The 24,569-nt window shown below is 41.2% G+C and overlaps 1 protein-coding gene across 2 annotated transcripts; it reads right to left on the bottom strand.

The window, feature by feature from the left end:
- Nucleotides 1-1,223: 1,223 nt before the first annotated feature.
- Nucleotides 1,224-16,073, bottom strand: RBM43 (RNA binding motif protein 43). 2 transcript variants are annotated; one of them, XM_002812488.6, is made up of 4 exons: nucleotides 15,845-16,073; nucleotides 9,531-9,741; nucleotides 6,743-6,831; nucleotides 1,224-5,649 (listed from the first exon to the last, which is right to left on the bottom strand). In XM_002812488.6, the coding sequence occupies exons 1-4, from the start codon at nucleotides 15,845-15,847 to the stop codon at nucleotides 4,891-4,893; spliced, it is 1,062 nt and encodes a 353-aa protein (XP_002812534.2). In that variant the 5' UTR covers nucleotides 15,848-16,073; the 3' UTR covers nucleotides 1,224-4,890. The 2 variants fall into 2 exon arrangements, with proteins under 2 accessions (XP_002812534.2, XP_054404824.2); XM_054548849.2 differs by lacking the exon at nucleotides 15,845-16,073 and adding an exon at nucleotides 15,653-15,790 and having other exon boundaries at nucleotides 4,584-5,649.
- Nucleotides 16,074-24,569: the final 8,496 nt, after the last annotated feature.

Genomic DNA, 24,569 nt, shown 5'->3' on the forward strand with positions numbered 1-24,569 from the left:
CAAGGTATGGCAAGGAAATATATTTTGGGGTAAAACATTTTTATTTTCTTCCTTGTCATGCCAGATTGGAAAGCAAGTCACGATATACAGGGTTAAATAAAACCCATCTGATGAGAGTTTATGGTTTGTAGGGCATGACTCCCCAGACCCCTTAGATAGGAATTTGGGCAAGATAAAAAATCAGACCTTAGTCCTCAGGAGGAGGAAAAGAAAGTTATTCACATCTAAAAACAGACATTTAAAAAAATCAAAAAGTGTCAGTGAATACATAATGAAATACTACATTTTTATGGGCATGAATAAGCTATACCTTTCAGAAAATACATGCTATAAGTGGGTAAAAAAGACAATATGAGATTAAATATTAAATATTGCAGTGAAATTTCAGAGTGGGGCAATTAACACCAGACCTCCAGTCTAAGCCTCCCAGATACCAGGAATCACTTCAGACACATGAATTTGGTAGTGGTGTACAGGGTGAATTAAGGCCCACTTAGAAGACTCTTGCAAATAATCCAAGAAGGAGCTCATTATGTAACCCAGGATCCCCAGGTTTTTGGGGGTATGTGCTATGAAAAAGTATCCACCTGTAACTGTTGCACCTTGAGTTCTTGTGGTTTCAAAAAGTTCCAGGAAGATGGGAGGCCAAGGTGGGTGGATCACTTGAGGTCAGGAGTTTGAGACCTGCCTAGCCAGCATGGTGAAACCCCCCTCTCTACTAAAAGTACAAAAATTAGCCGGGCGTGGTGGTGCACGCCTGTAATCCCAGCTACTAGGGAGACTGAGGTAGAAGAATCACTTGAACCCGGGAGGCAGAGGTTGCAGTGATCCAAGATCGTGCCACTGTACTCCAGCCTGGGTGACAGAGCGAGACTCCGTCTCAAAAAAAAAAAAAATTTATTAGCCGGGTGTGGTGGCAGGTGCCTGTAATCCCAGCTACTTGGGAGGCTGAGGCAGGAGAATTGCTTGAACCCAAGAGGCGGAGGTTGCAGTGAGCTGGGACTGCACCATTGCACTCTAGCCTGGGCAATAAGAGCAAAACTGTCTCAAAAAATAAAACTAAAAAATAAAATTTTTAACAACCAATTATTTTATCTTAGGATAAAAATTTACCATATAATTTTTTAATACATCAATTGTATTTTCCTAAATTTATATTTTGATTAATAGATCTAAATACTTTTAGTCCTTTTATAAAACCTAAGAAGCCAAGAACAAATGTCTATGTATTTAGCAATTTATTTTTAATTTAGATATGATCCAGACATTTAATGAGTATCATTTAACATAATTTTAAGATTTTAAAATTACATGAAAAGCTCATTTATAAATGTTTATTTCATTTATAAGATTTATTTCTCAATTATTCCTAGATTTATGAAAATTGAGATAGAACTAGTCATTGTTTTTATTAACCAGTTTTATAGACTGTTACCATCAAGTGTTTACCTTGATATTAAGGTTTAAGTAAGAACCTTAAAGTTAAAAACAGCCACCCTGTTGATAACTCAGAAAAGTTACAGCTATTTTTATTAAGACAATATAATCATATTTATTTAAAAACCATATAAACAAAGATCATTTTGTTTTAGGCTTTATGACTTTAAAACATCTAGCAGAGGCAAATATAAAACTGTCTGACCAGTAAACCCAGATAAAAATGTATGCTGACAATTTTGAAGACATTTCTAATTTTATTTTATCCACAATTTTAAAACCAATTAATTTATCAAAGATTTACTTAAGTCACATCAACTAAAAAAAAATTGGGGGTTAATTACTATACATTTTATATGAGTGCTCATTTATTTAAACCAATCAAAATAAAATTTGTTAAGGGATTTCTGGCTGACTACACCAGCTTTTATGTAGATACAACATACAACATAATATATGTACATACACATAAACATATTTAAACACATATACATAAAGATATTAGAACTTTTATTTTAGAATTTTAGTCATGATATGGTAAAACACGTAAATTCACCAGTTTATAAAAAAGATTAGATGCAAATTATTTTTCTGACAAAATGGGCTAAGGATAAGCTTTAAGCTTTTTTAATAGGCAGTCTTATAAAGTCTGTAAATCAAATTTGGGATAAAGCAGTTAGAGTCACTCACCAGTGCACTAAATTGAACAAAAAATAGTTAACTGTGAAAGTGTGCTGAATTATGTGAGTAGGACCAAAAGACAAGAGTGATTTTTAACAAGGTTTATACAGTATTTTCTTGGACTCAATTCTTTGTCATTGAAGATAAAAATGCTGCTATTCTTTTTTGTATAGGGAGGAAGGTTTTACATGGGAATTTAATCTTTGCTTTAAAAAAAAACAGTAGGAAGGTCAAAATGACTTTGTTTTATATCTGCTGGTTTTCAAGTGTTTTTATTTAAGTAGTATGTTAGAATAGCTGTTTAGAGAAGGATAAAGAGGGGATACTGTAAGAAGGGGAGGGGAAAGGTCTAGAAAAGAAAAAGTTTCAGCCACCTTTGAGACAGCATTTTTTAACAAGGAAATATTTGTATCCTGAATGTATTTTGTTTTTGTTTTTATTTTTTTCGCCTCAAGATATCAATGAAATATGCATATCTTATTTGGAGTGTATGATTTTATAGCCTCCATCTTTTAGTTCAGTTTTAAGAAAAACAGACTAAATGATCCCTGTAATGTTTGAATATGTTACTAGCTGGAGTTCCAGAAAATATTCTGGCATGCCTTTGAACTTTGAGAGTTCATTTCGTGGGTGCTCTGATTTAATGTCAACTACGCAAAAGCCAAGTAAATGCAAGCACTGAATACACAAAGGCCAAATAAATACAAGCCAAGACAGAAAATAAAATACATGTTTACCACTAGGAATGATAAGCCTTCTCCAAAGAAAGGGAAAAATTCCCCCATCCAAGCCTCAAGGTCCAAACCTCGCAGCTGAGGTCAACAGGGGGAAAATAATTCTACCCAACAGATCTACCAAACAAGAGGGGGAAAGACTTCTCCCTAATCATATCCCAAATAAAACAGAACTCAAACCATATCTGAGAGTTCTGTCCAAGAGATATTCACTGGAGGGAGAAAGGATAACCTGTGAAAGTGGTGGGGGTGTGGGGGGGTTCAAAGGGCCCCAACATGGGTACCTCATGCCACAACTCCAAAGGCCAATGATTCTCCATGAGGTGAGTCAGCTTTGTATCCCACTTCTGACACCATGTATGTCAAAGTCAAAATGAAAATGTAGACACAAAACTAAATTTAATGTTTTATTTGAGAAGAAAGAATTTCAGTTCTAGGTGATCTTTAGTATGTCCAACAAAAAAAGAGAAGGTTGAGGGTTTTTAAAACTAAGAATGTTACTCGTGCTTTCTTTTTTTTTTTTTTTTTTTTGAGACGGAGTCTCGCTCTGTCGCCCAGGCTGGAGTGCAGTAGTGCGATCTTGGCTCACTGCAAGCTCCACCTCCTGCATTCACGCCATTCTCCTCTGCCTCAGCCTCCCGAGTAGGTGGGACTACAGGCGCCCACCACCATGCCCAGCTAATTTCTGTATTTTTAGTACAGACAGGGTTTTACCATGTTAGCCAGGATGGTCTCAATCTCCCGACCTTGTGATCCACCCGCCTCGGCCTCCCAAAGTGCTGGGGATTACAGGTGTGAGCCACCACGCCTGGCCAACTTGTGGTCTTAAGAGAAAGTTCATTGGTATTTGTCAAGCTCTGGGGAGCTGGCAAGCTCCAACTAGTGGGCAATGGCCTTAGGCAAAATTAGTCCTAGAGTTACAGCAAGTTATCTCAGCAGCTATAGACAAAACTGGTCTCAGGTTACAGCAAGCAGTTTCAGTAGCCAGGCTCACAGAGAATTGCATTCTTGGAACAATATTATGTGTCCCAAGTACTTTTTCCCCCTAGCTTCTTGACTGTTTTAGTTGGGTGTGACAAAAATGACTCAATTAATATTATGAACTTGCACAATTAGAATCACCATTTTATGTAAGCACTTAGGCTAAAAAAGTAGTAGTAAAAACATCCTATGTGGCCAGCAGCCTTGAAACAATACAATTTAGACAAATAATGATTACCTGCGTAAGATATGCTTTCCATCTAAGTAGTTTCCCCAGTGATTTTTGCCAGTATTCTAATTCTACATGGAGTAAACACAAACTGTAAATGTTAAGAAATTGCCCATGGCATAATAATCACCTTTCAAACTTCTCATATGTTAAGGCTACTTCTTAATAATTATTATTCTCTAATAATTTGGAGTTACAGAGAAAGTAAGATTCCTTCAAAGTTTGGTGAGTTTGCTGGGCGCAGTGGCTCACGCCTGTAATCCCAGCACTTTGGGAGGCCAAGGCAGGTGGATCACGAGGTCAGGAGATGGAGACCATCCTGGCTAACACGGTGAAACCCCATCTCTACTAAAAAAATACAAAAAGATTAGCCAGGTGTGGTGGTGGGCACCTGTAGTCCCAGCTACTCCAGAGGCTGAGGCAGGAGAATGGCGTGAACTCAGGAGGTGGACGTTGCAGTGAGCCGAGATCACGCCACTGCACTCCAGCCTGGGCGACAGAGCGAGACTCCGTCTCAAAAAAAAAAAAAAAAAAAAAAAGTTTGGTGAGTTTTTTTCAAAGTTTTATTCCTTAGATATTATCTGTGTAATCAAATAGACTGGGCTAAGCCACAGCCTCATTCCTTGTCAACTGGATAACTTCAGAAAAGTGTTGTAACTTCTCCAAATCCTAGTTTCTTCTGCTATAACATGAGGATAGTCAACACTGACAAAGAAGGATGAGCATAAGGATTCATGAGATAGGGTGTGTAAAGCTAGCCCCATTCATGGCAATGGTCACTGCTCAGCAAGAGAAAGCAGCCCTTATGACTATATTGCTGAGATTTTATTAACTAACCTTTTGCCCTATTAATTTCATGACCCCTTTTTTAAACAGGTAAGTGTCAGAAGAAGATCCTATAATGTCAATGTGTGTCCTATAAAGGTTAATCAGGACTTCAAGGTATCTCGAACTTAATTGTTCACATGCCCTTTTGATCATTCTTTTCTCTCTCTTTTCCTTGCCTTCCAAAATAAATGTCTCTTTTCTAAGCGTTAAGTAAAGAGCATGTGACCACTCCTCAATGAGCTCTTTTACATGTTTTGCATTGTTTGGCTGAGAACCAACTTGAATGCTTTTTAGACAAATTGTGGTGATTTCACCATCCACTTTCTCCTGACTCAGAATGTGGAATTTTTTCAGTGTGCTTTCATAAGATCCACACTTGTGTTTCAGGTAAAGAAAAACATCTGTGTCAAGCACAAGCATTTCTCCACTTCTAGCAGTCTCAGGTACTAAGGTCCTGACTGACGCCAAAGAGTTATTACTTCTCTGTAGATTCCTTTGGGGATTTTGTCTATTCCACTTTCTCCCCTCACTGGTAGAATTTCTGTCCTTTTCTAAGAGAGAACATGCTCTTACTAGCAAAGATTCTCTGAGCCTCTTGACAGCCAGAAATGATCCTTCCACGGAGATTCTTCCATTGGGTTTCAAAGGACTGAAGCTTAAACTCGGGATTTTTTTTTTCAGGTCTTTTACCAGAGTTTCTAGAGTAACTTCTTTCCCAAAAACAGAAAGATCAAGGATGGCATTTACAGAGCTGAAGATCTGAAATTAAAAAGAGAGAAATGAAAACAGTACTGCCTAGTGGGAGAGACTACATAAACACGTTCTTTTCTGCCACTTTCTTGTCTCTGCAGAAATTGCACTAAACCAGGCCCCAGTTGCCTGCCCCAGACTTCCTGACTTCTTGCACCAGGGCAGCCCATCAAAGTTATCCCATTTTGTTCAATTTGGGATTCACACTCCCTCACCACATACCCCAAAACAGAGGTGCTCAAATAATTTTTAGAGGCAGAATTCTTTTTTGAAACAGTTTTATGCAGATCCAGTACATATAAACTGTTCTGGTTCTGCCTGGATAGGGTTCCCCCAAGAGTCATTCCTGCCCCCAGTCTGAAGTTCATCAGATGGCTGCATACAACTCTTGAGTGTCTTACAGAATCAAGTTAGTAAACCATTGCTTTGGATTTTAACTTTTTCTTCTTTATCTTACTTTCTGTCTCTTCAAGGCCTCTTTTTAATGTTCATTCTAATTGTTTTTTCCCAAAATAAGCCTTTAGGTTGGTACCTGGCATCATCCATGACAGTATAAGCGTTTACCATCACTTTAAAAGCATTAAGTGAGGCTGGGCATGGTGGCTTACCCCTGTAATCCCAGCACTTTGGGGGGCTCAGGTGGGAGGACTGCTTGAGTCCAGGAGTTTGAGACCAGCCTGGGCAACATAGGGACACCCTGTCTCTACAAAAACTACAAAAATTAGCCAGGCCTGGTGGTACACACCTATAGTCCCAGCTACTCGGGAGGTTGAGGCAGGAGAATCACCTGAGCCCAAGAGGCAGAGGTTAGAGTGAGCCAAGATTATGCCACTGCCTAGGTGACAGAGCAAGACCTTTTCTCAAAAAATATACATTTTGTAAAATAAAACATTAAGTGACACACATAGAAAGATAAAAACAGATGAGGCAATAACCAAAATTTCAAGGGCCAGGGTTGGCCTTTAACACTGACTCAGGGAGTTTGCCTTTTCTTTCCTAGAAGTCATGGAGTGAGAGGACTTTGTGTCTCCTGCCATAAAAAAAACTTCAAAGAAGAAATGGGATACAGGACTATCAGTACACCTTCAGCATCACACCTTACCTTGTCACTAAAATGAGAGACTGTGAGTTCAGCATGTCTAGCCTTCCTTGCTAGCCAGTGTTTCTTTTGTCTGATGACATTCTCTGCAACTAAGTGGAAACACTGTCATCAGAAGTGTTTATGGCACGATACACTAATAATTTTTTAAGAAAAATAGGCATATTCAATGATATTATACAAGAATGTCTAAGATTTTTTTCTACATTTTCCTCTAAATTCAACATTCAAATCACTTTTTTGTTGCACTTTAACTCATTAAAGTTTATTTTATATGTAAATATGATCCAAATCACATTATAAAACACACAAGGCATTATATGCATGAATAAAAAACAAAAATGTAAAGGTATATCCCCATCTCTATTAATTCTAGTCACAAGAAGACTTTACATTCTTGATCCAAGATATCATACTGTTCTGGTTTTCCTCCCAATTCACTGGCTGACCTGCTGAGTCTCCTTCCTAATCCTCCTCTCTTCCCATTCTCAAGATGTTGGCGAGACCTGGACCTCAGTCCTCATGCTTCTTTGCTAACCTGTACCCCATCCCCTGATCAACCATCTCCATGGCTTTAGACACCATCTCTATGTGAATCGCTTTCAAAATTCTATCTTCAGCCTCGATCTTTCTCCCTTCTGCCTGTAGAACTCTCTACCTCATTATCCTAATAGGCATCTCATTGACCCAAACTGAACTCTTGATAACTATCTCCCTCTCAAATGTATTCTATCCCCAGTGTTCTCCACCACAGAAAATGATATTTAATCCATCAATATGTCCCGAATACCCACCAGTTCTTATCACCTGCCCTGGTACTGCCCTATCAAAGCCAACGATGAGTAGTAATTCCTGTTCTTCAAACAGCTGCTAGGTTGCTCATTTAAGAAAAGGCAGTCCAATCTTGTCAATCCCCTGCTTGAAACCTTCCGTCTCACCCAGAATAAAATCCCAGACACCTTGCCATGATCCAACAGTTACTGAGCATAAACTGGCCCCGGCTCCCCATCTAACCACATCTCCTATCACTCTCCCCCAGCTCATTCCACTCCAGCCACACACGCCTCCTTGCTGTTCTTCCACACACCCAGCATGCTCCCCACTCACAAAATTACCAGTCCCTCCCTTGGCCTAGAATGTTCTCCCCACTTATCTGCATGAATCATTCCCTTACTTGGCCTCTGCTCAAATGTCATCTAAACAGAGCATTTCCCTTCCTATTCATCTAAAACAGCACTTTCCGTCATATTCTATCCCTTTATTCTTCTTTATGTCTTGTTGTAGCACTTATTATTTATGAATATATAATCATAAATATAAATATTTAAATAAACAAATATCTAAGTTTTATATAAATAAATAAAGCACCCAACATATTATAGATTCATTTGTTTAAAATCTGTCCAGATGTACATCTCAAGAAAAAAAAAGGCTTTGCCTATTTCACTCATTGCTGTATCCTCAAGACCCAGCATGCTGCCTGGTAAATAATAGGTACTCAGAAAATATTTATGAATGAATGACCGAGGCCAATCTCTCTCTCTCTTTCTCTCTCTCCCTCTGTCTCTCTGAGTTGCCAATTCAACATATAAATTAACTTTCAAAAACATTACCATCTCCTTAGAGAAAAAATGAGCCCCTGAGCCCCTCCTGCCATCCCTTATCTGAACAACTCCATTGAGAAGGAATGACTTAATTAATGGTGACAGCTAAAGGTACTGAAAATCCATAGTGCCTTGGATCTTTCTCTGGACTCTGTCGTCCCTCAAGCAAAGCAAGGTCTCTTGCTCTGCTCCAACCCCCATGTGGTATGTTCACCACCACCTGGCATGGAGACTTGTTTTTCTCTGGCAATGTATTTTCTGCCAGCCACTAAGCTGTAAAGAAGGTTTCCCGTTCCATGAGGCTGAAGGGGTGTGTGTGCTCTGCCAACCCAACTTCCTCACCATCTAAGTCAGGGATTGGGTGCAGGGAGCAGAATGGCTCAGTCTGATCTCAAATCCAAGCCACACTTCTCAATTCAACTTTGCCAGTAATAAGGCAGATACTATATTAGAATATCCATTTATTCTGAAATATATAGTTGAGGCCACCTGAAAATTCCCAAAGTAGTCATCTTGTTTATGAGATTATATATCATCTTTGTGGGGTTTTTCTCCATTTTGTTGGTATTTTACAGGTTTTCTACAATAAAATGTAAAACTTTCACCCCAAGATATAGACAAATTCAAAATACAGAAGAAAGTTTTCAAGAATTTGCCAGTCACTAGCAACTTTATCACGAGCCATTTTCATATCTTTTCTTCCTAAAGCAATATCGTGCCATTTGTATATTTGCAATAAAAAAAAATTTTTTTTAAGTTACTTTAGCCAGGCTAAAGTACTGGGATTACAGGTGGTGGCTCACACCTGTAATCCCAGTACTTTGGGAGGCTGAGGCAGGCAGATCACTTGAGGTCAGGAGTTCGAGACCAACCTGGCCAACATGGTGAAACTCTGTCTCTACTAAAAATACAAAAATTAGCTGGGCGTGATGGCAGGTGCCTCCTGTAATCCCAGCTATTCAGGAGGCTGAGGCAGGAGAATCACTTGAACCTGGGAGGCAGAGGCTGCAGTAAGCTGAGATCATGCCACTGCACTCTAACCTGGGCGACAGAGTGAAACTGTGTCTCAAAAAAAAAAAAAACTACTTTAAAATTTACCAATTCCATGGATCATTTTAATAAAATGTAATTTTTAAATTTCATTGAAGAAATATTTCTAAAATTACAAAAATTTGACTTGGAAATACCTTTTTTTTCTTTGAATATTACATATGCAACTCCCTTGGTTCTTGTCGGATATATCACATCTTCAACATCTCCACCCTCATTCTTAACGTCTTGGAAGTGTCTCTTCACTAATACGACCAATAATTGATCACTAAAAAGGTCAACTGGAAGACCAGCAACTACAACCGTTCTTTCAGGAGCTTTGGATTCCTCGACATTCAAAACTGATGCCTGTAAGAGAAACAGTAAGTTATTCTTTAAAAATACAAGACTCTACATAATAAAGATGACATCACACTTCAGTGGAAAGAATATCTTATTCTATAAAAGTGCTGGTGCAGCTGGTTAGATACTTTTTAAAAGGGGTGTAGGGGAGTAAATCTTTGCCTCACACCATATACCAACATAAACTCTATATGAATTTAAGAGTTAAATGTAAAAAGTAAACCCTTCTTTTTTTCTTTTTTGAGATGGAGTCTCACTCTGTCACCCAGGCTGGAGTGCAGTGGCATGATCTCAGCTCACTACAATCTCTGCCTCCCAAGTTCAAGTGATTCTCCTGCCTCAGCCTCTCAAGTAGCTGGGATTACAGGTGCCCGCCACCACACCCAGCTAATTTTTGTATTTTTAGTAGACACGAGGTTTCACCATGTTGGCCAGGCTGGACTCGAACTCCTGACCTCAAGTGATCTGCTGCCTCAGCCACTCTAAGTGCTGGGATTACAGGCATGAGCCACCACGCCCAGCCACCCTTTTTTTCGTAAGTGGAAAATATTGGTTAATATTTGTCTGATTTAGGAAGGCCTAAAAATAATGGAAGAAGTTACAAAGGAAAAGATCAAAAATATAAATTTAAAAATTTATTAATTAAAAATAAGTCAAACTAACCACAAAATATGGTATCTAGAGGCGGCTATATGTTTTCTTTACATTGTAGAGTCTAAAGTATGTAAGACAGTAAGAAACACATCCGCTACTTTTATTGTCAGAATCAGGAAAGTTACCATAAAAAAATAAAACACTGGGCCATGGATAGTGGCTCACATCTGTAATCCCAGCACTTTGGGAGGCCGAAGCAAGCAGATCACCTGACATCAGGAGTTCGAGACCAGCCTGGCCAACATGGTGAAACCCCGTCTCTACTAAAAATACAAAAAGCAGCTGGGCGTGGTGGCGGGCGCCTGTAATCCCAGCTACTTGTGAAGCTGAGACAGGAGAATCACTTGAACCCAGGAGGCGGAGGTTGCAGTGAGCCCAGATCACACCACTGCACTCCAGCCTGGGCAACAAGAGACTCTGTTTCTACATAAATAAATAAACAAACAAAAAAACCCCTGGCAACAACATGGGAACTGCAGTGGAGTAAAGCCTGACTTCCAGCACATATCGGACATGAAAGTCAGCCACAGCAAGTACACACTATTGCAGACCCTGCCACCATGCTGGGCACAGAGTATCAACTGCAAGTAGATCCTTTGCTGGGCTCAATCTCTTTGAACTTATATTATCCAGTTAAGGCTTCTATTTAAATGCTTTAATTTGTCCCTCAGCCTCATTTAGGGAAGTGGATTTATAAGCTTCTCCTAATTTTTAAACAGTTAGTCCACCCGAGCTCAAACATAAGCTGTCCTAAGCTACCCGGGGTTGGACAGGACAGCTCATGGGCTACAGCGATGGTTAGCAGCCCTGAAAGGAATTTGGGGCCCTCAGTCCAGAGGCCTCTCTATTCAATAGGACTCCACTGAAACTATTTCTGACCTACCAGATCAGGAAGACAGTGTAAGAGCGCACACGTGCTCTTACACACACACACACACACACACACACACACACACACACACACACACACACACACACACACACACACACAGTGTCCTGTCCATCCCAACAGCCCCGTAAAATGAAAGTAAAACAATTTTAAAAAGAAGGCCAGGCACGGTGGCTCACACCTGTAATCCTAGCACTTTGGGAGGCCGAGGCGGGCAGATCATCTGAGGTTGGGAGTTCGAGACCAGCCTGACCAACATGGAGAAACCCCGTCTGTACTAAAAATACAAAAAATTAGCCTGGCATGGTGGTGCATGCCTGTAATCCCAGCTACTCGGGAGGCTGAGGCAGGAGAATTGCTTGAATCCAGGAGGTGGAGGTTGGGGTGAGCCGAGATCAACCCATTTCACTCCATCCTGGGCAACAAGAGCGAAACTCCTTCACAAAAAAAAAAAAAAAAAAAAAAAAAGACAATTTTAAAAAGAATAAACCCAGTTAAAGGGAGCAATCAGCACAGGAGAGTTCAACAAATGAAGATTGAAAACACATGGAAGTGGCTGGGCGCAGTGGCTCATGCCTGTAATCCCAGCACTTTGGGAGGCCAAAGTGAATGGATCATGAGGTCAGGAGTTCTAGACCAGCCTGGTCAACATGGTGAAATGCCGTCTCTACTAAAAATACAAAAATTAGCTGGGTGTGGTGGCAGGCGCCTGTAATCCAGCTACTCAGGAGGCTGAGGTAAGAGAATAGCTTAAACCGGGGAGGCGAATGTTGCAGTGAGCCCAAATCGTGCCATTGCACTCCAGCCCTGGACAACAAAAGCAAAACTCCGTCTAAAAAAAAAAAAAGAGAAAAAGAAAAGAAAATACATGGAAGTATATGGAACGATAAGACAGAGGGAAGGAGCTAACTCAGAATATGCAAAAGGGGGTTATAGTGAACAGGTGACAATTTTCAGAGCAGAACCTCAGAAATAAAGGGACCAAACCAAGGGTTTGTTGACAGAGTATTGGTAGAACAACTGCTCCAGCTGTCTCCTCACATTCCCTACCCCCAGTGCACACAAGCTTGGACATGCACATAACACGCTGCAATGAAGGCAGCTGGGCCAAACCGCAAGGGAAAAAACTTGAGGATTATTTTACTTTAAAAAAAAAAAAAAAAAGGCCTGAAAAGCCTGACTAGGCACGGTGGCTCACACCTGTAATCCCAGCACTTTGGGAGGCCAAGGTGGGCGGATCACTTGAGGCCAGGAGTTCCAGAACAGCCTGGCCAACATGGTGAAACCTGGTCTCTACCAAAAACAGAAAAAATTAGCCAGGTGTGGTGGTGCACACCTGTAGTCCCAGCTAGCTACTGCAGAGGCGGAGATAGGAGGATCGCTTGAGCCCAGGAGATCGAGGCTGCAGTGAGCCAAGATGGCACCACTGCACTCCAGCCTGGGCAACAGAGCAAGGCTCTGTCTCAAAAACAAAAAATGCCTGAATGAACACTTCAGAGAGAACCTGCTAGCATGTATATCCCAGAGCAAGTTCTCTCCCATTTCTGGGATTTGAAGGGGCCCCAGCCTAAAAATCATAAGAAAACTAAAGTACTTGCATGATTTTAAGTAAATTATGAAATGCAGGCCGGGCACGGTGGCTCACATCTGTAATCCCTGCACTTTGGGAGGCTGAGGCGGGCAGATCACCTAAGGTCAGGAGTTCAAGACCAGCCTGGCCAACATGGTGAAACCCCATCTCTACTAAAACTACAAAAATTAGCTGGGCATGGTGGCACATGCCTGTAGTCCCAGCTACTTGGGAGGCTGAGGCAGGAGAATGGCTTGAACCTGGGAGGTGGAGGTTGTAGTGAGCACCACTGCACTCCAGCCTGCCTGGGCAATAGAGGGAGACTTCGTCCCCCCAAAAAAAAAGGAAGAAAGAAAGGAAAGAAAGAAAGAAAATCCATTTGACCCATTTGCTGGGAACATTTTCCTAGAAGTAGAAAAGGAAAAATACACACAACACTGGACCAAAAGGAGAAAAAGTAATCACAGCACGCTATTGGGACCTGCTATAAACAATATTTACTGTTTACATTATTATCGGTTTTTCACTTTTAGACCAAACCTGCTAAGTCTTAAAAAAGGCCAGGTGCAGTAGTTCACGGCTGTAATCCCAGCACTTTGGGAAGATGAGGTGGGCAGATTACTTGAGGTCAGGAGTTTGAGATCAGCCTGGCCAACATGGTGAAACCCCATCTCTACTAAAAATACAAAAATTAGTGGCGGCAGGCGCCTGTAATCCCAGCTACTCCAGAGGCTGAGGAACCAGAATGGCTTAAACACAGGAGGTGGAGGTTGCAGTGGGCCAAGATCGCGCCACTGCACTCCAGCCTAGGTGACAGAGTGAGACTCTGTCTCAAAAAAAATAAAAATAAAAACAAAAACATTGAAAATTTAAATATGGTTACAAAAAAAAATAGAAATGCTCAACCCTGTCAATGTAAGAATAAAGGCAGGGCCATCATATCAGAAAGCAAAAAAGGCATAAAGAAAAACTTTATTTTTCTAAGTGAAGCACTAGGGAGAAATAGAAGACTCACTCACTGCATTTGTTTTTATTTCTTTTGGGAGATCTTTTTTTCTTTTTTGTTTGTTTGTTTGTTTTGAGACAGAGTCTAGCTCTGTCACCTACGCTGGAGTGCAGTGGCGCGATCTTGGCTCACTGCAACCTCCACCTCCCGGGTTCAAGCGATTCTCCTGCCCCAGCCTCCCGAGTAGCTGGGACTACAGGCACCAGCCACCATGCCCGACTAATTTTGTATTTTTAGTAGAGACGGGGTTTCACCATGTTGGCCAGGCTGGTCTCGAACTTCTGACCTCGTGATCCGCTCCCCCCCCCCCGCCCCGCCCTCTCAAAGTCTTTTTTTTTTAGACGGCACCTCGCTCTGTTGCCCAGGCTGGAGTACAATGGCGTGATCTTGGCTCCCTGCAACCTCCGCCTCCTGGGCTCAAGTGATCCTCCCACCTCAGCCTCCCGAGTAGCTGAGACTACAGGTGGGTGCCATCACGCCCAGCTAATTTTTGTATTTTTAGTAGAGACTCCTGATCTCAAGTGATCCGCCCTCTTTCGCCTCCCAAAGTGCTGGGATTACAGGCGTGAGCCACCGCGCCCGGCAGGGAGATCATTTTCTGCACCCCAACAATATCAAAGAAAAACACGCAATCAATTTAAACTCAGGAATCTTACTTCAGCTCTATGCCCTCATTAGTACTAATATCATATTTCTTTATTCGAATGTCTACATGTAATTTATCTTTAAAATCAAAGAAACTTCTCCCTGAACCAGTATTTTTAGGAGAAAAAAAATGAAGGTGTAAATTTTGTTTGGTAAGAACTAGTTTCTATGAATCATCTAATGAATTAGTACTTCAATGACTTGCCAATATTTATCCTTAACTTCCTTTCATAGGTTGGAGAAAGTATGGCTAACATAGATAATTTTACTGAGGTCAGTTATGAATAATGAGGGTTATTAATCTCTTCTACCCACGATTAAGATAAAGAAATGTCCTAGAGAAAGACTCCTTTCAAGGACTTTGAAACGAGCAGCTTTTAGCCAAGACATACTAAGGTGATGGCGCTTTTCCTTGCATCAGTATTATAACAGACTTGGCCATCTTATCAGAAAGCAAAAAGTATATAGAAAAACTTTACTTTTGTAAGTAAGGCATTGGGAAGAAACAGAAGATTCATTCACTGCATTTGTTTATATTGATTTTCTCAAAATCAGTTGCTTATTTTCAATGACGACGCCTTTACCGCCACCAGGTCAACAAAAACGCACTTGCTTTTGCATTTCCGGGACTCTAGCATTTCAGAGCAGGAATTAAAGGCCTTGCCAAGGCTTTTAAGCGATTGATGGAAACAAAACAAAACACAGAAGGCTAAATTTTGAATTTGCTAACTCTTCTTCCTCACCAGCACTGATGGTAAAAGCACAACGCCCTTTGTGTCTCTGGAGGAAAAACTAAGACCACAAAAGACAAGAATTCGCACCAAGGCAGACATAAGACATAAGGATGTCTTCCTGACTTGCGTCCTTGGCTCGAATCGTTCTTACTAGCCCTTTTCAAAATGCAGCTGTGGCCTCCATTTCTGGCTAATCAGTCCACTTTTGTTCCCCCCGAGGCGTGGGAGGACAACAGTTAAGCCGTAACAGCCTGCGAAGCAGCTCCTCGACGAAACGGCGGCGTCCCGTCGCCTGGGCAGTGGGTGCGGGAGGCGGCAGCCTAGTCCTAAGCCTCTGGAGCGGGCCTATACTGCACCGCCGTACGTGAATTTCAGGAGCGCGCAGTGCCGCCACCTGGGAAGAGTGCAGCGAGGCTGACCTGAGTTTGCCCGCCGGGGTGGACGGCTCTTCGGGGTCTCCGGGGATCCCCGGGGCCCCTCCGCGCGCCGCCCCTTCCCACGCAGCCCTGCACCCTGGCCCGTCGTGCCTGGTTCCGCGCCATTCTAGGGAACCATGGCGACGGTACAAGGCACGGACCTGCACCGCAAAACACAAAGCAAAAGCAACTTGCCATGGCGGAGGAGAGACGCGCCCACGGCGGCCGCAGGAAGCCCACAACCAGCGGAACGCAGGCGATGGGGAGAGGAGCGAGCAGGCAGGTTTTGGTTTCGTTTTTTTGTTCCCGCTCCCTTGGAGGCTACGAAGAAAAGGGCGGCCCTTCCACCCGATCCGGCTGTTCTGCGACCTCGTGTCCTCTGGGTGGGAGCTTGGACTCAGGAGTGCTGTTGCCAGCGCCTGCCCAGACGCCCTCCGTAGTTTTGCAACTTTTGGAAGCACGCTGGAGAGAGGCCGAGAGGATTCTTCGACAGGAAATTTGGGGATTCTCTGGGTGATGCATCAATGATTGCAATTTTGTTTTTACCCGTTTTGCTAAGCAGCAGCAACAACAGCAGAGTTGATTTAAAAAAAAAAAAAACGCAAAAAGGGAAAACACACAGGAGGTGCTGGCCGCTTCCTGTGTTGATACTGGGGGGCTACGCTTTTCATAACATCAATCATCTCGTAGTTGCGGAGAGCCCTAGACGTCATGATAGTTTTGAATCGCATGCATTATCATGTAAGGGAGTTAAATATTTGGCATGCATGCTCTCTTCTGTGTTTATATATTCGATGCCATGAAATTGAAGGGCATGTGGCTAAAACCTTTTTACTACATGAAACTTTACAACATTTTTGAAAACAATTCAATTTGGTTTATGCGCACTGTAATATTTCTCCAGATAATTGTCCAAAATTCCCCATAGAGAAGGCTTTTATCCTCATTAGTTGCTGGCCTCAACCTAACCATCTAGGATATTAAACTGCTGCCAGAATTTTACATCCAGCTACCTTTACTTTTTAGAACGTATTCTCTATAATGTTATTGATATCAATTTCTACTTCACGCAGATGGTTTTTTACAACAGCAAGTCAAGTTTTTCTAACATCAGTTTTAAAAAGTCCTGCACTCAGTGAAATCTGGATGTCTTTCCTACGCCCTTATTATCTGTCCAGCCTTCTTCCCTTTCCCCCACCCCTCACCTATGCCTTTTCCTCTGCACAACCTACCCCAGTTCCCCAAACCCCACCTCAACCCCCAACGCCGTGTTGGTCACCTTCCCAGCCCAGACCAGGAGCCCTCTTGGACCTCTGCCGGGTGCTAAGGACACAGGATGAAAGCGCCAGGTCCCTGCCAACAGAGAGCTCACCACCTTGTCCATGCCTTAGTATAGGACCCCTGAATGGCGCCTGTGGGGACACAGGGAATCTCTGGACAAACTTCAAAATCAAATCAATGAATGCATGAAGAACAAAGGTAGATGGCTAGCAGATATGAAGAAACCCAATCCCACTCCTAAGAAATGTAAATTGAAATAATAAGATACCATTTTTTCACAACTAGATCTGCAAAACTAAAAAGTGTTAGCCTGAATGTAAGAAAGCATCAGAGTTGCTGCAAGCATAGATAGATGCAAATACTTCTAAAGATTTTTATCAAAATGTAAAGTGCAAAAAAAAGTAAGATGCACATATTCTTAGTCTCAGCAATTCTACTTTTAGAACTGAACTTGAAGTTATAGTGCACAAATGGCACTAAGATACTGTATAGAAGTTTTAGTTGTACATTGCTTGAAATACAGGTAGTAATAATTTTTTCATAAACTGGGATCCACCTAGTTTATCATTGGATGGAGCTATTTGTTATGTGGCTGATGATATATCAGTAAGGCACAAGGCTATGAAGATTTTAAAACAGAATGAGGTAGGGGGCAGTGGCTCCCACCTGTATTCCCAGAACTTTGGGAGGCCAAGGTGGGGGGATCAGTTTGAGCTCAGGAATTCAAGACCAGCTTGAGCAACATGGTGAAACCCGTCTGTACTAAAAATACAAAAATTAGCTGGGCATGGTGGCACACACCTGTAATCTCAGCTACTCGGGAAGCTGAGGCTAGAGAATCGCTTGAACCCGGGAGGCAGAGTGAGCCAAGATCACACCACTGCACTCCAGCCTGGGCGACAGAACAAGACTCTGTCTCAAGAAGAAAAAAAAAAAACAGCATGAGGTAGATCTGTATGTAATTCCCCCAATTTATATTTTATCTCCAGATTTATATATCTAAGTGCCCACCTGAATGTCAAACAAGCATCTGAAATTTAACAAGTAGAACTCCAGAGCAAGACTCTGTCTCAAGAAAAAACCAAAAACAAAAAACAAAACAGAATGAAGTACATCTGTATGTAATTCCCCAATTTATATTTTATCTCCAGATTTTATATATCTAAGTGCCGACTTGAATGTCAAACAAGCATCTGAAATTTAACCGGTAGAACTCTTCTTCTCCCCTTCTTAATTCCCCCTCAAGAATTGGCAGCACTGTCTACCCATGAGCTCAAGCTCATGACCCAGTTCTTGATTTCTCTTTTCCTCATCCTTCTTAATATACCCCAACAATGGGCCTTCCAGAGGGACCCAGTATCAGTCCCTCTTTCCAGCTGCATCCCTACCATCCTCATCCAGTCTCCATCCTCTCTAGCTCCTCAGTCCATCCTTGCTACCACACCCAGAAGGATCTTTTTAAAATGTAAATCAGATTCGACTTCTGTTTAAAAACGTCATTGTTTGCATTGCTTTCACCTGAGCCACAATGACCTCGATCCTTTTTTTTCTGGCCAGATCTACCACTGCCCTGACCCTCTGCTGCAATCACAACAAGCTATCAGCCTGGGAGTTTTGCCTGACCTGTGTACTGTGCCCCTGCCTCAATAGCTCCACCCTGATATTCACTTGACTGGCTCCTGCTGTCACTTGGGTCTTAGCTACAATAATGTTGGAAGCCGAAAGATTGAGGGTCGTGATCAACTCAGTATACCACTGGAGGCTGTATGAGTAAACAGCAAACTGTTCTCATAAATGCAGAATGTTGGCAAACTGACAAACTGAGTATGCCACCCAGAAGGAATGCTGAGGGCAGTCACCCCCCTCGATCTTTCAGCCTCCAACACAATAACCTCTCTTCAGAAAGACTAGCTCTCTTCACCCAGTCTATCTTCCTACTTAATCATTCCATCACCCCATTATACCATCTTAATAGCCCTGGCCTCTTTCTGAAAATATCTTTATATGTTTGCTCATATTGAATGTCTTTCTTGCTTTCCCCAACTCATAACTGAAGTCTCCATTCTCTCCAGAAAATGATGAGAGGTCTAGGATTAGAGTTGGGAATTCAGATCAACCTATCTGTGCCATTGAACATGACCTACAGTAACCTTTAATCATATATATGCCAAACTATTCCAACACCCTTGAAGAAAGAGGACTCCAAGTGTGGCAAAATTATTTTAGCAGCATATTACTAACTAAAACTGCATCAAAGAAAATCTTTTAACATCTTATAGCCCCAATTATAAGGCCTCTTGCCTCACTGTACTTTTCTGTCTTGAAGCTTTATAAAATCAAATTGGAGGGCCGGGCGCGGTGGCTCATGCCTGTAATCCCAGCACTTTGGGAGGCCGAGGTGGATGGATCACGAGGTCACGAGATCGAGACCATCCTGGCTAACAAGGTGAAACCCTGTCTCTACTAAGAATACAAAAAATTAGCCGGGCGTGGTGGCATGCCCCTGTAGTCCCAGCTACTCAGGAGGCTGAGGCAGAAGAATTGCTTGAACCCGGGAGGTGGAGGTTGCAGTGAGTTGAGACTGTGCCACTGCACTCCAGCCTGCATGACAGAGCGAGACTCCCATCTCTAAAGAAATAAATAAAATCAACATTTTCCTGAACGTTTTTTATTTGTGACACCAAAAAACTAAAGCAAAACCCATTACAGGATGTTTCACCTGTATCTTGGTAATTACTTATTTTCATAAAACCCTGGGATGTGTTATGAAAATTTCCAAAAATAGAATAAAGAAAACATGTTTAGATAAGTAGTATTCAGTGCTGAAATGGAGCAATCAGATAGTGCTTGGTTACACTGTTAATGAAAGTACAAACCAATGCCTACCTTTCTAGTAAGCAATTCTGGCCTCACTTAACAAGATCCTTAAAAGAGTTTTTCGTCCTTCTGCCTTTCAACCTAGTAATTATCACCTTGAAGTAAGGTCAGAACTGCAGAAAATGACTTATGTACCAAGACATATAAGGACTTACGTACATCAGAATGTAAGTGTGAAGAAATTAGAAACAACCTTATTCCCAACAATAAGGAAGTAACAAATAGCATAGGGTATATGGGTATATTTACAGCATTAAATGTGATGTGGTTAGGGGGAAAAAAAGAATGGAAAGGAGAACACAAAAATATTTACCATTATCTCTGGATGTGTACTTTTGGTGATTTTTATTATCTCCATTATACTATGTGTATTTTTAAAGATTGAGCATCTTTTCTTTTTTAATACCAAGCAGGTATCATTAATGCTATTTCCCATACAGTTTTGGCTTTCTGCCTTCCAACCATATGGTAAGAATGAACATCCAGGCTCCTTGATGGTTGGGTAGGTCCATATGCTTAGTTCTGAGTTGTGAGTGGAAGTGACAAGTATCATTTCTGGGCCAAAAATTTAATTACCAGTTAAAGACCCTTCAAGGCTCTTTTCTTCCTCTGGCATGACATCTAGCAATAGTAAAGATGGTGGCTGCCATGAGTTTGGGTCCCTAAGTGTTTACCATGAGCAGAGCTCTTTTTGTTGAACCATCAATGGCCATGTAGCTTGAGGAAGGAATAAATGTGTGTTGTTTTAAGTTTCTGAAATTTACAAAGATTTAAAATTTTAAAATTTTAAATTTAAAAAATTTGCACATCAGCATCACATAGCCTATTCTGATTGATACAGAAATTGGTATTCTGAAATGGAGTACTGCTGTGGCCAAAAAAAAAACCACACAATCCAAACACTACTGAAATACATGGCTTTGGCTTAGAGGCCGTGTGGCAGATAAGAAGAAAATAGTTATCAGAGATTAGAAGGATGGTGACCCACATTATGCAGTATAAAAGTACTTTGTAAAACTGTCATGTGATAGCTTGGAAAGCAGATAATGTATCTAATTAGCTTGTGGTTTGGGGTTTTTTTTTTTTAAGTATGGGAAGCAGAAAGTTACTAGCATTTTTCTGTTATCATTGAGTGCATTTAACAAAGTAATATAAGAAAGAAATGACTTTAGAAAAGGACTGGCCAGTTTGAAAGCAGGAATGAAAGGGAATAGAGAAAGTCCAGAAATATGAACTTCCAACTTATGGGGTTGGAAGAAACATTTCTCATTCCCAAATAATAAACAATAAAACCAAGAAGCCTGTTGGGTAACAAAGATTGATTAGAACTCCGGTTTATGGCGGGGATCAAATCAAGGTGTAAATCTCTAAATAGATTAGGATCCCTCAGAGCGAAAACACCAATTAAGGTTGTGGAATACAATAAACCCTTTCAACTGGACAAAATAGCTCAAGGAAATGAAAGCAAAAGTGTGGTCTGATAGACCCAAAGTATCTATAATTAAATGAGGAGAGTGAAAGAAGCATGAGGCTAAGAAAGCAGAGAATAGTAGCAACTCTAAAAAGTAAGTCTAGAAAAGAACTGTGGATGTGTAAGCTTACCAGAATAAAATAGACAAGATGCCTATTGAGTTTTTCCATTTTACCAGCTAAATAACCACCACTCCAGACTAAAGAGACCATGACTATTCAAAACTTTATAACTTTGGTCACAAACATTGATCATAGGAAGTGCACTAGGGAAGCTTTTCAGATTCCAAGAGATTTCAAATGCCCATTCTAGATATGGCCAAGAAGAATAATGGAAAAAGAAGAATGTTCAACTGGGAGGCGGAGGTTGCAGTGAGCCGAGATTGCACCACTACACTCCAGCGTGGGCGATAGAATGAGAATCCATGTCAAAAAAAAAAGAAGAAGAAGAATGTTCAAGAGCCATAAGGACAATGAGCAAGAGAATTCTTAGAGAATGGAATCAGGGCCTAATCCAAATTCCACACCCTGGGAGTATGGAGCACACATCTACTGAATGGAATTTCAGAATTGCTTTGGCCCAGTGACTGCTATGTGTCTCCCATTCTTTCCCTTTCCAAGTGTAAAAGTTTATTGCACTCATCTTATTCCAGTTCCGCTACTCTATTTTGGATGTGTGGGGGTCTCTGCATAGAGAGGAGTAACATTCAGACCTGATGTAGAGCACTTTGAATTCATGCACTTTGAGTTTAATATCATGATTGGATAGAATTTCTTGTTTTTCTCCCTTAAGGATGAGATGACTATGAGTGTATTTTGTGTGAGAAGACAAATGAACTAAATATTGGTGGTAAGACAGGTAGGCTATGCTGGTTATTATTCTGGCTCAGCGATATCTGGTTCTCCTAACTTTTGATAAGACAGCATTTCCTAGTCCCCATATATATATTTAGATTTAAAATAGAGATATATAAGCATTTATATATATACATGTATTTAGATTTTAAATAGAGATGGGGTCTGTGTTGCCCAGGCTGGTCTCAAACTCCCGGCCTCAAGTGATCCTCCTATTTTGGCCTCCCAAAGTGCTGGGATTACATGGATGAGCCACCATGCCCAGCCCAACTCCCTTCTATTTGAATAGGGCCATGTGGCTATTTCTGAGCAATGAGATGTGAGAAGAAATGACAAGAATCACTTCTGGGTCACAGCATTTAATTGCTAGTACAAGACTTTCCAGATTTCACGTTTCCTCCCCCTCCTCTACCCTCCATGATTCTTGTCTCAAGGATGGAGTCTCTAAGTGATGAGGATAAACAGAGTCCCCCTGCCAACCTGTGCTGGATAATCAGCATGGGTAAGAATTGTTTAGGCCCATGAGGTTTGACAGGTTGTTTGTTACCATGGCATTACCTAGCCTGTCCTGCCTGATAAATCAACAAACAGCAAGAGGAACTTGTAATTCCACATATGTATCTATCTGACTTATTGTATTGGCAATGTCTGGAGTTAGCTCATCTTGGACATACATATGAAGGCCCCTTTCTTAATATTCAATATATTAAATAGTCAATATGTACTTTTGGTAAGTTTTCAAAGACAGCTGTCGTTCTGTAAAATCCCTAAAACTCTAGGAATAAGCAGGAGAGCCAATACTTGTTTTCTGACATCCAGCCAGACTGCTCTTGGGTGAGGGTGTAAGGAATCCAAAAGAAAAGTATCATTTTCTAAGCTAGAAATATTTATCAAAAAACACATATGAAAATTTAGAATTGAATTATCAATTTTACTGCCGGAAGAGGACCCCCCAAAATACAAAAGTGACTATTTCAACTTTGTCCTAAATAAATATTAACATAAAATTCTTCCTGATAGGCAATCTGCCACAGACTATCAACAATACCTTCTGTGCCAGTGAGACTGGCACAATGGAAATTAAAAAGGTACTTTAAAGTTTTCTTCTTAATATTTTTGAGAGCTTTAAATAGTCATTCTATCTTAAAAAGAATAATAGACACAAGAGATTTGTTTAAATGGTAAATATGAAGATTTATCATAAATTGTAGTTTTTAGGTACCATCTCTCATTCTTTAAAGAAAAGTGAAAATGAGAACTCCTGAGAGTAATGTAACTTTAAAAACTAAAAACAAAATATCAGAAACAAAACTCGAGCTTTTCCTTTTGTTTGTTTTAGATGCCAGGCAGCATTCAATAGGTTTAGAACCTTTTCTAAAAGCCTTTCATTTCCGCCAGCGTTTTAATATGAATTTAATTCTGCTGCCAGTTCTTCATGAAACCTACCATGTCAGAATAGAAGTTGTCCAAAGGTTTTTTTTCTATTTTTCTTTTTTGTTTTTTTGAGACAGAGTCTCACTGCAACACCCAGGCTGGAGTGCAATGGCATGATCTCAGCTCACTGCAACCTCCGCCTCCCAGGTTCAAGCAATTCTGCCTCAGCCTCCCAAGTAGCTGGGATTACAGGCACCCACCACCATGCCCGGCTAATTTTTGTATTTTTAGTAGAGACGGGGTTTCACCATGTTGGCCAGGCTGGTTTCGAACTCCTGACCTCAAGTGATCCGCCCACCTCAGCCTCCAAAAGTGCTGGTGGTGTGAGCCACCGCATCCGGCCTAAAGGTTCTTTACCAAAAAGACTTTTACCTTCTCTGAATAGGAACCTTTAATTTTATCATTAAAGTTTCTGCAAGTTAAAAACAGTGAGATGCTAGTAAACTGGGTCTCTTTCCAACTAAACTTTAAGCCGTTGGAGGGCAGGTACTGTGTTTTTACCTCCGGGCATTCCCCGGCATTGAGCATGAGTCACTAACTTTCTATTTACCTCTCTCTCCATGCCAAGGTTTTCAAACTCTTATACCAATTGTTTCCATTGTAAGTGCAAAAGAAAGAAAAAGCTAGTCCTTTACAAGCTCTATTTGGAGAGGGGATGGCTTGGAAGGAATCAAGGGACACTTGGCACTTGGGTGAACAAAAATTCAAGAAAAAGATCACACTCAGCTCTGAGAACCTTTAGAGTTGTGGAGTGAAATACTATGCACAGTGGGAAATGGTTGCTCTTGAAGTCCTTCGAATCTTCAGTTGAGTTTACAGGAATCACAAACTGCTGAATGTAACTGCCTTTGTTTTGGAAAATGTTAAGAGTCAAGTCTGCATATTGGTGGGCATGGGGCCACAACTGAGTTGGCCCACAAGACCATAACAGGATGAGCCAGCACTGGCAGGGGACATCTGAATCACTTAAGGTTGATTTCAGCAGACATGGCACCAATACACA

The sequence above is a fragment of the Pongo abelii genome, chromosome 11 (assembly GCF_028885655.2).
Source record: "Pongo abelii isolate AG06213 chromosome 11, NHGRI_mPonAbe1-v2.0_pri, whole genome shotgun sequence".
Lineage (NCBI taxonomy): Eukaryota > Metazoa > Chordata > Mammalia > Primates > Hominidae > Pongo > Pongo abelii.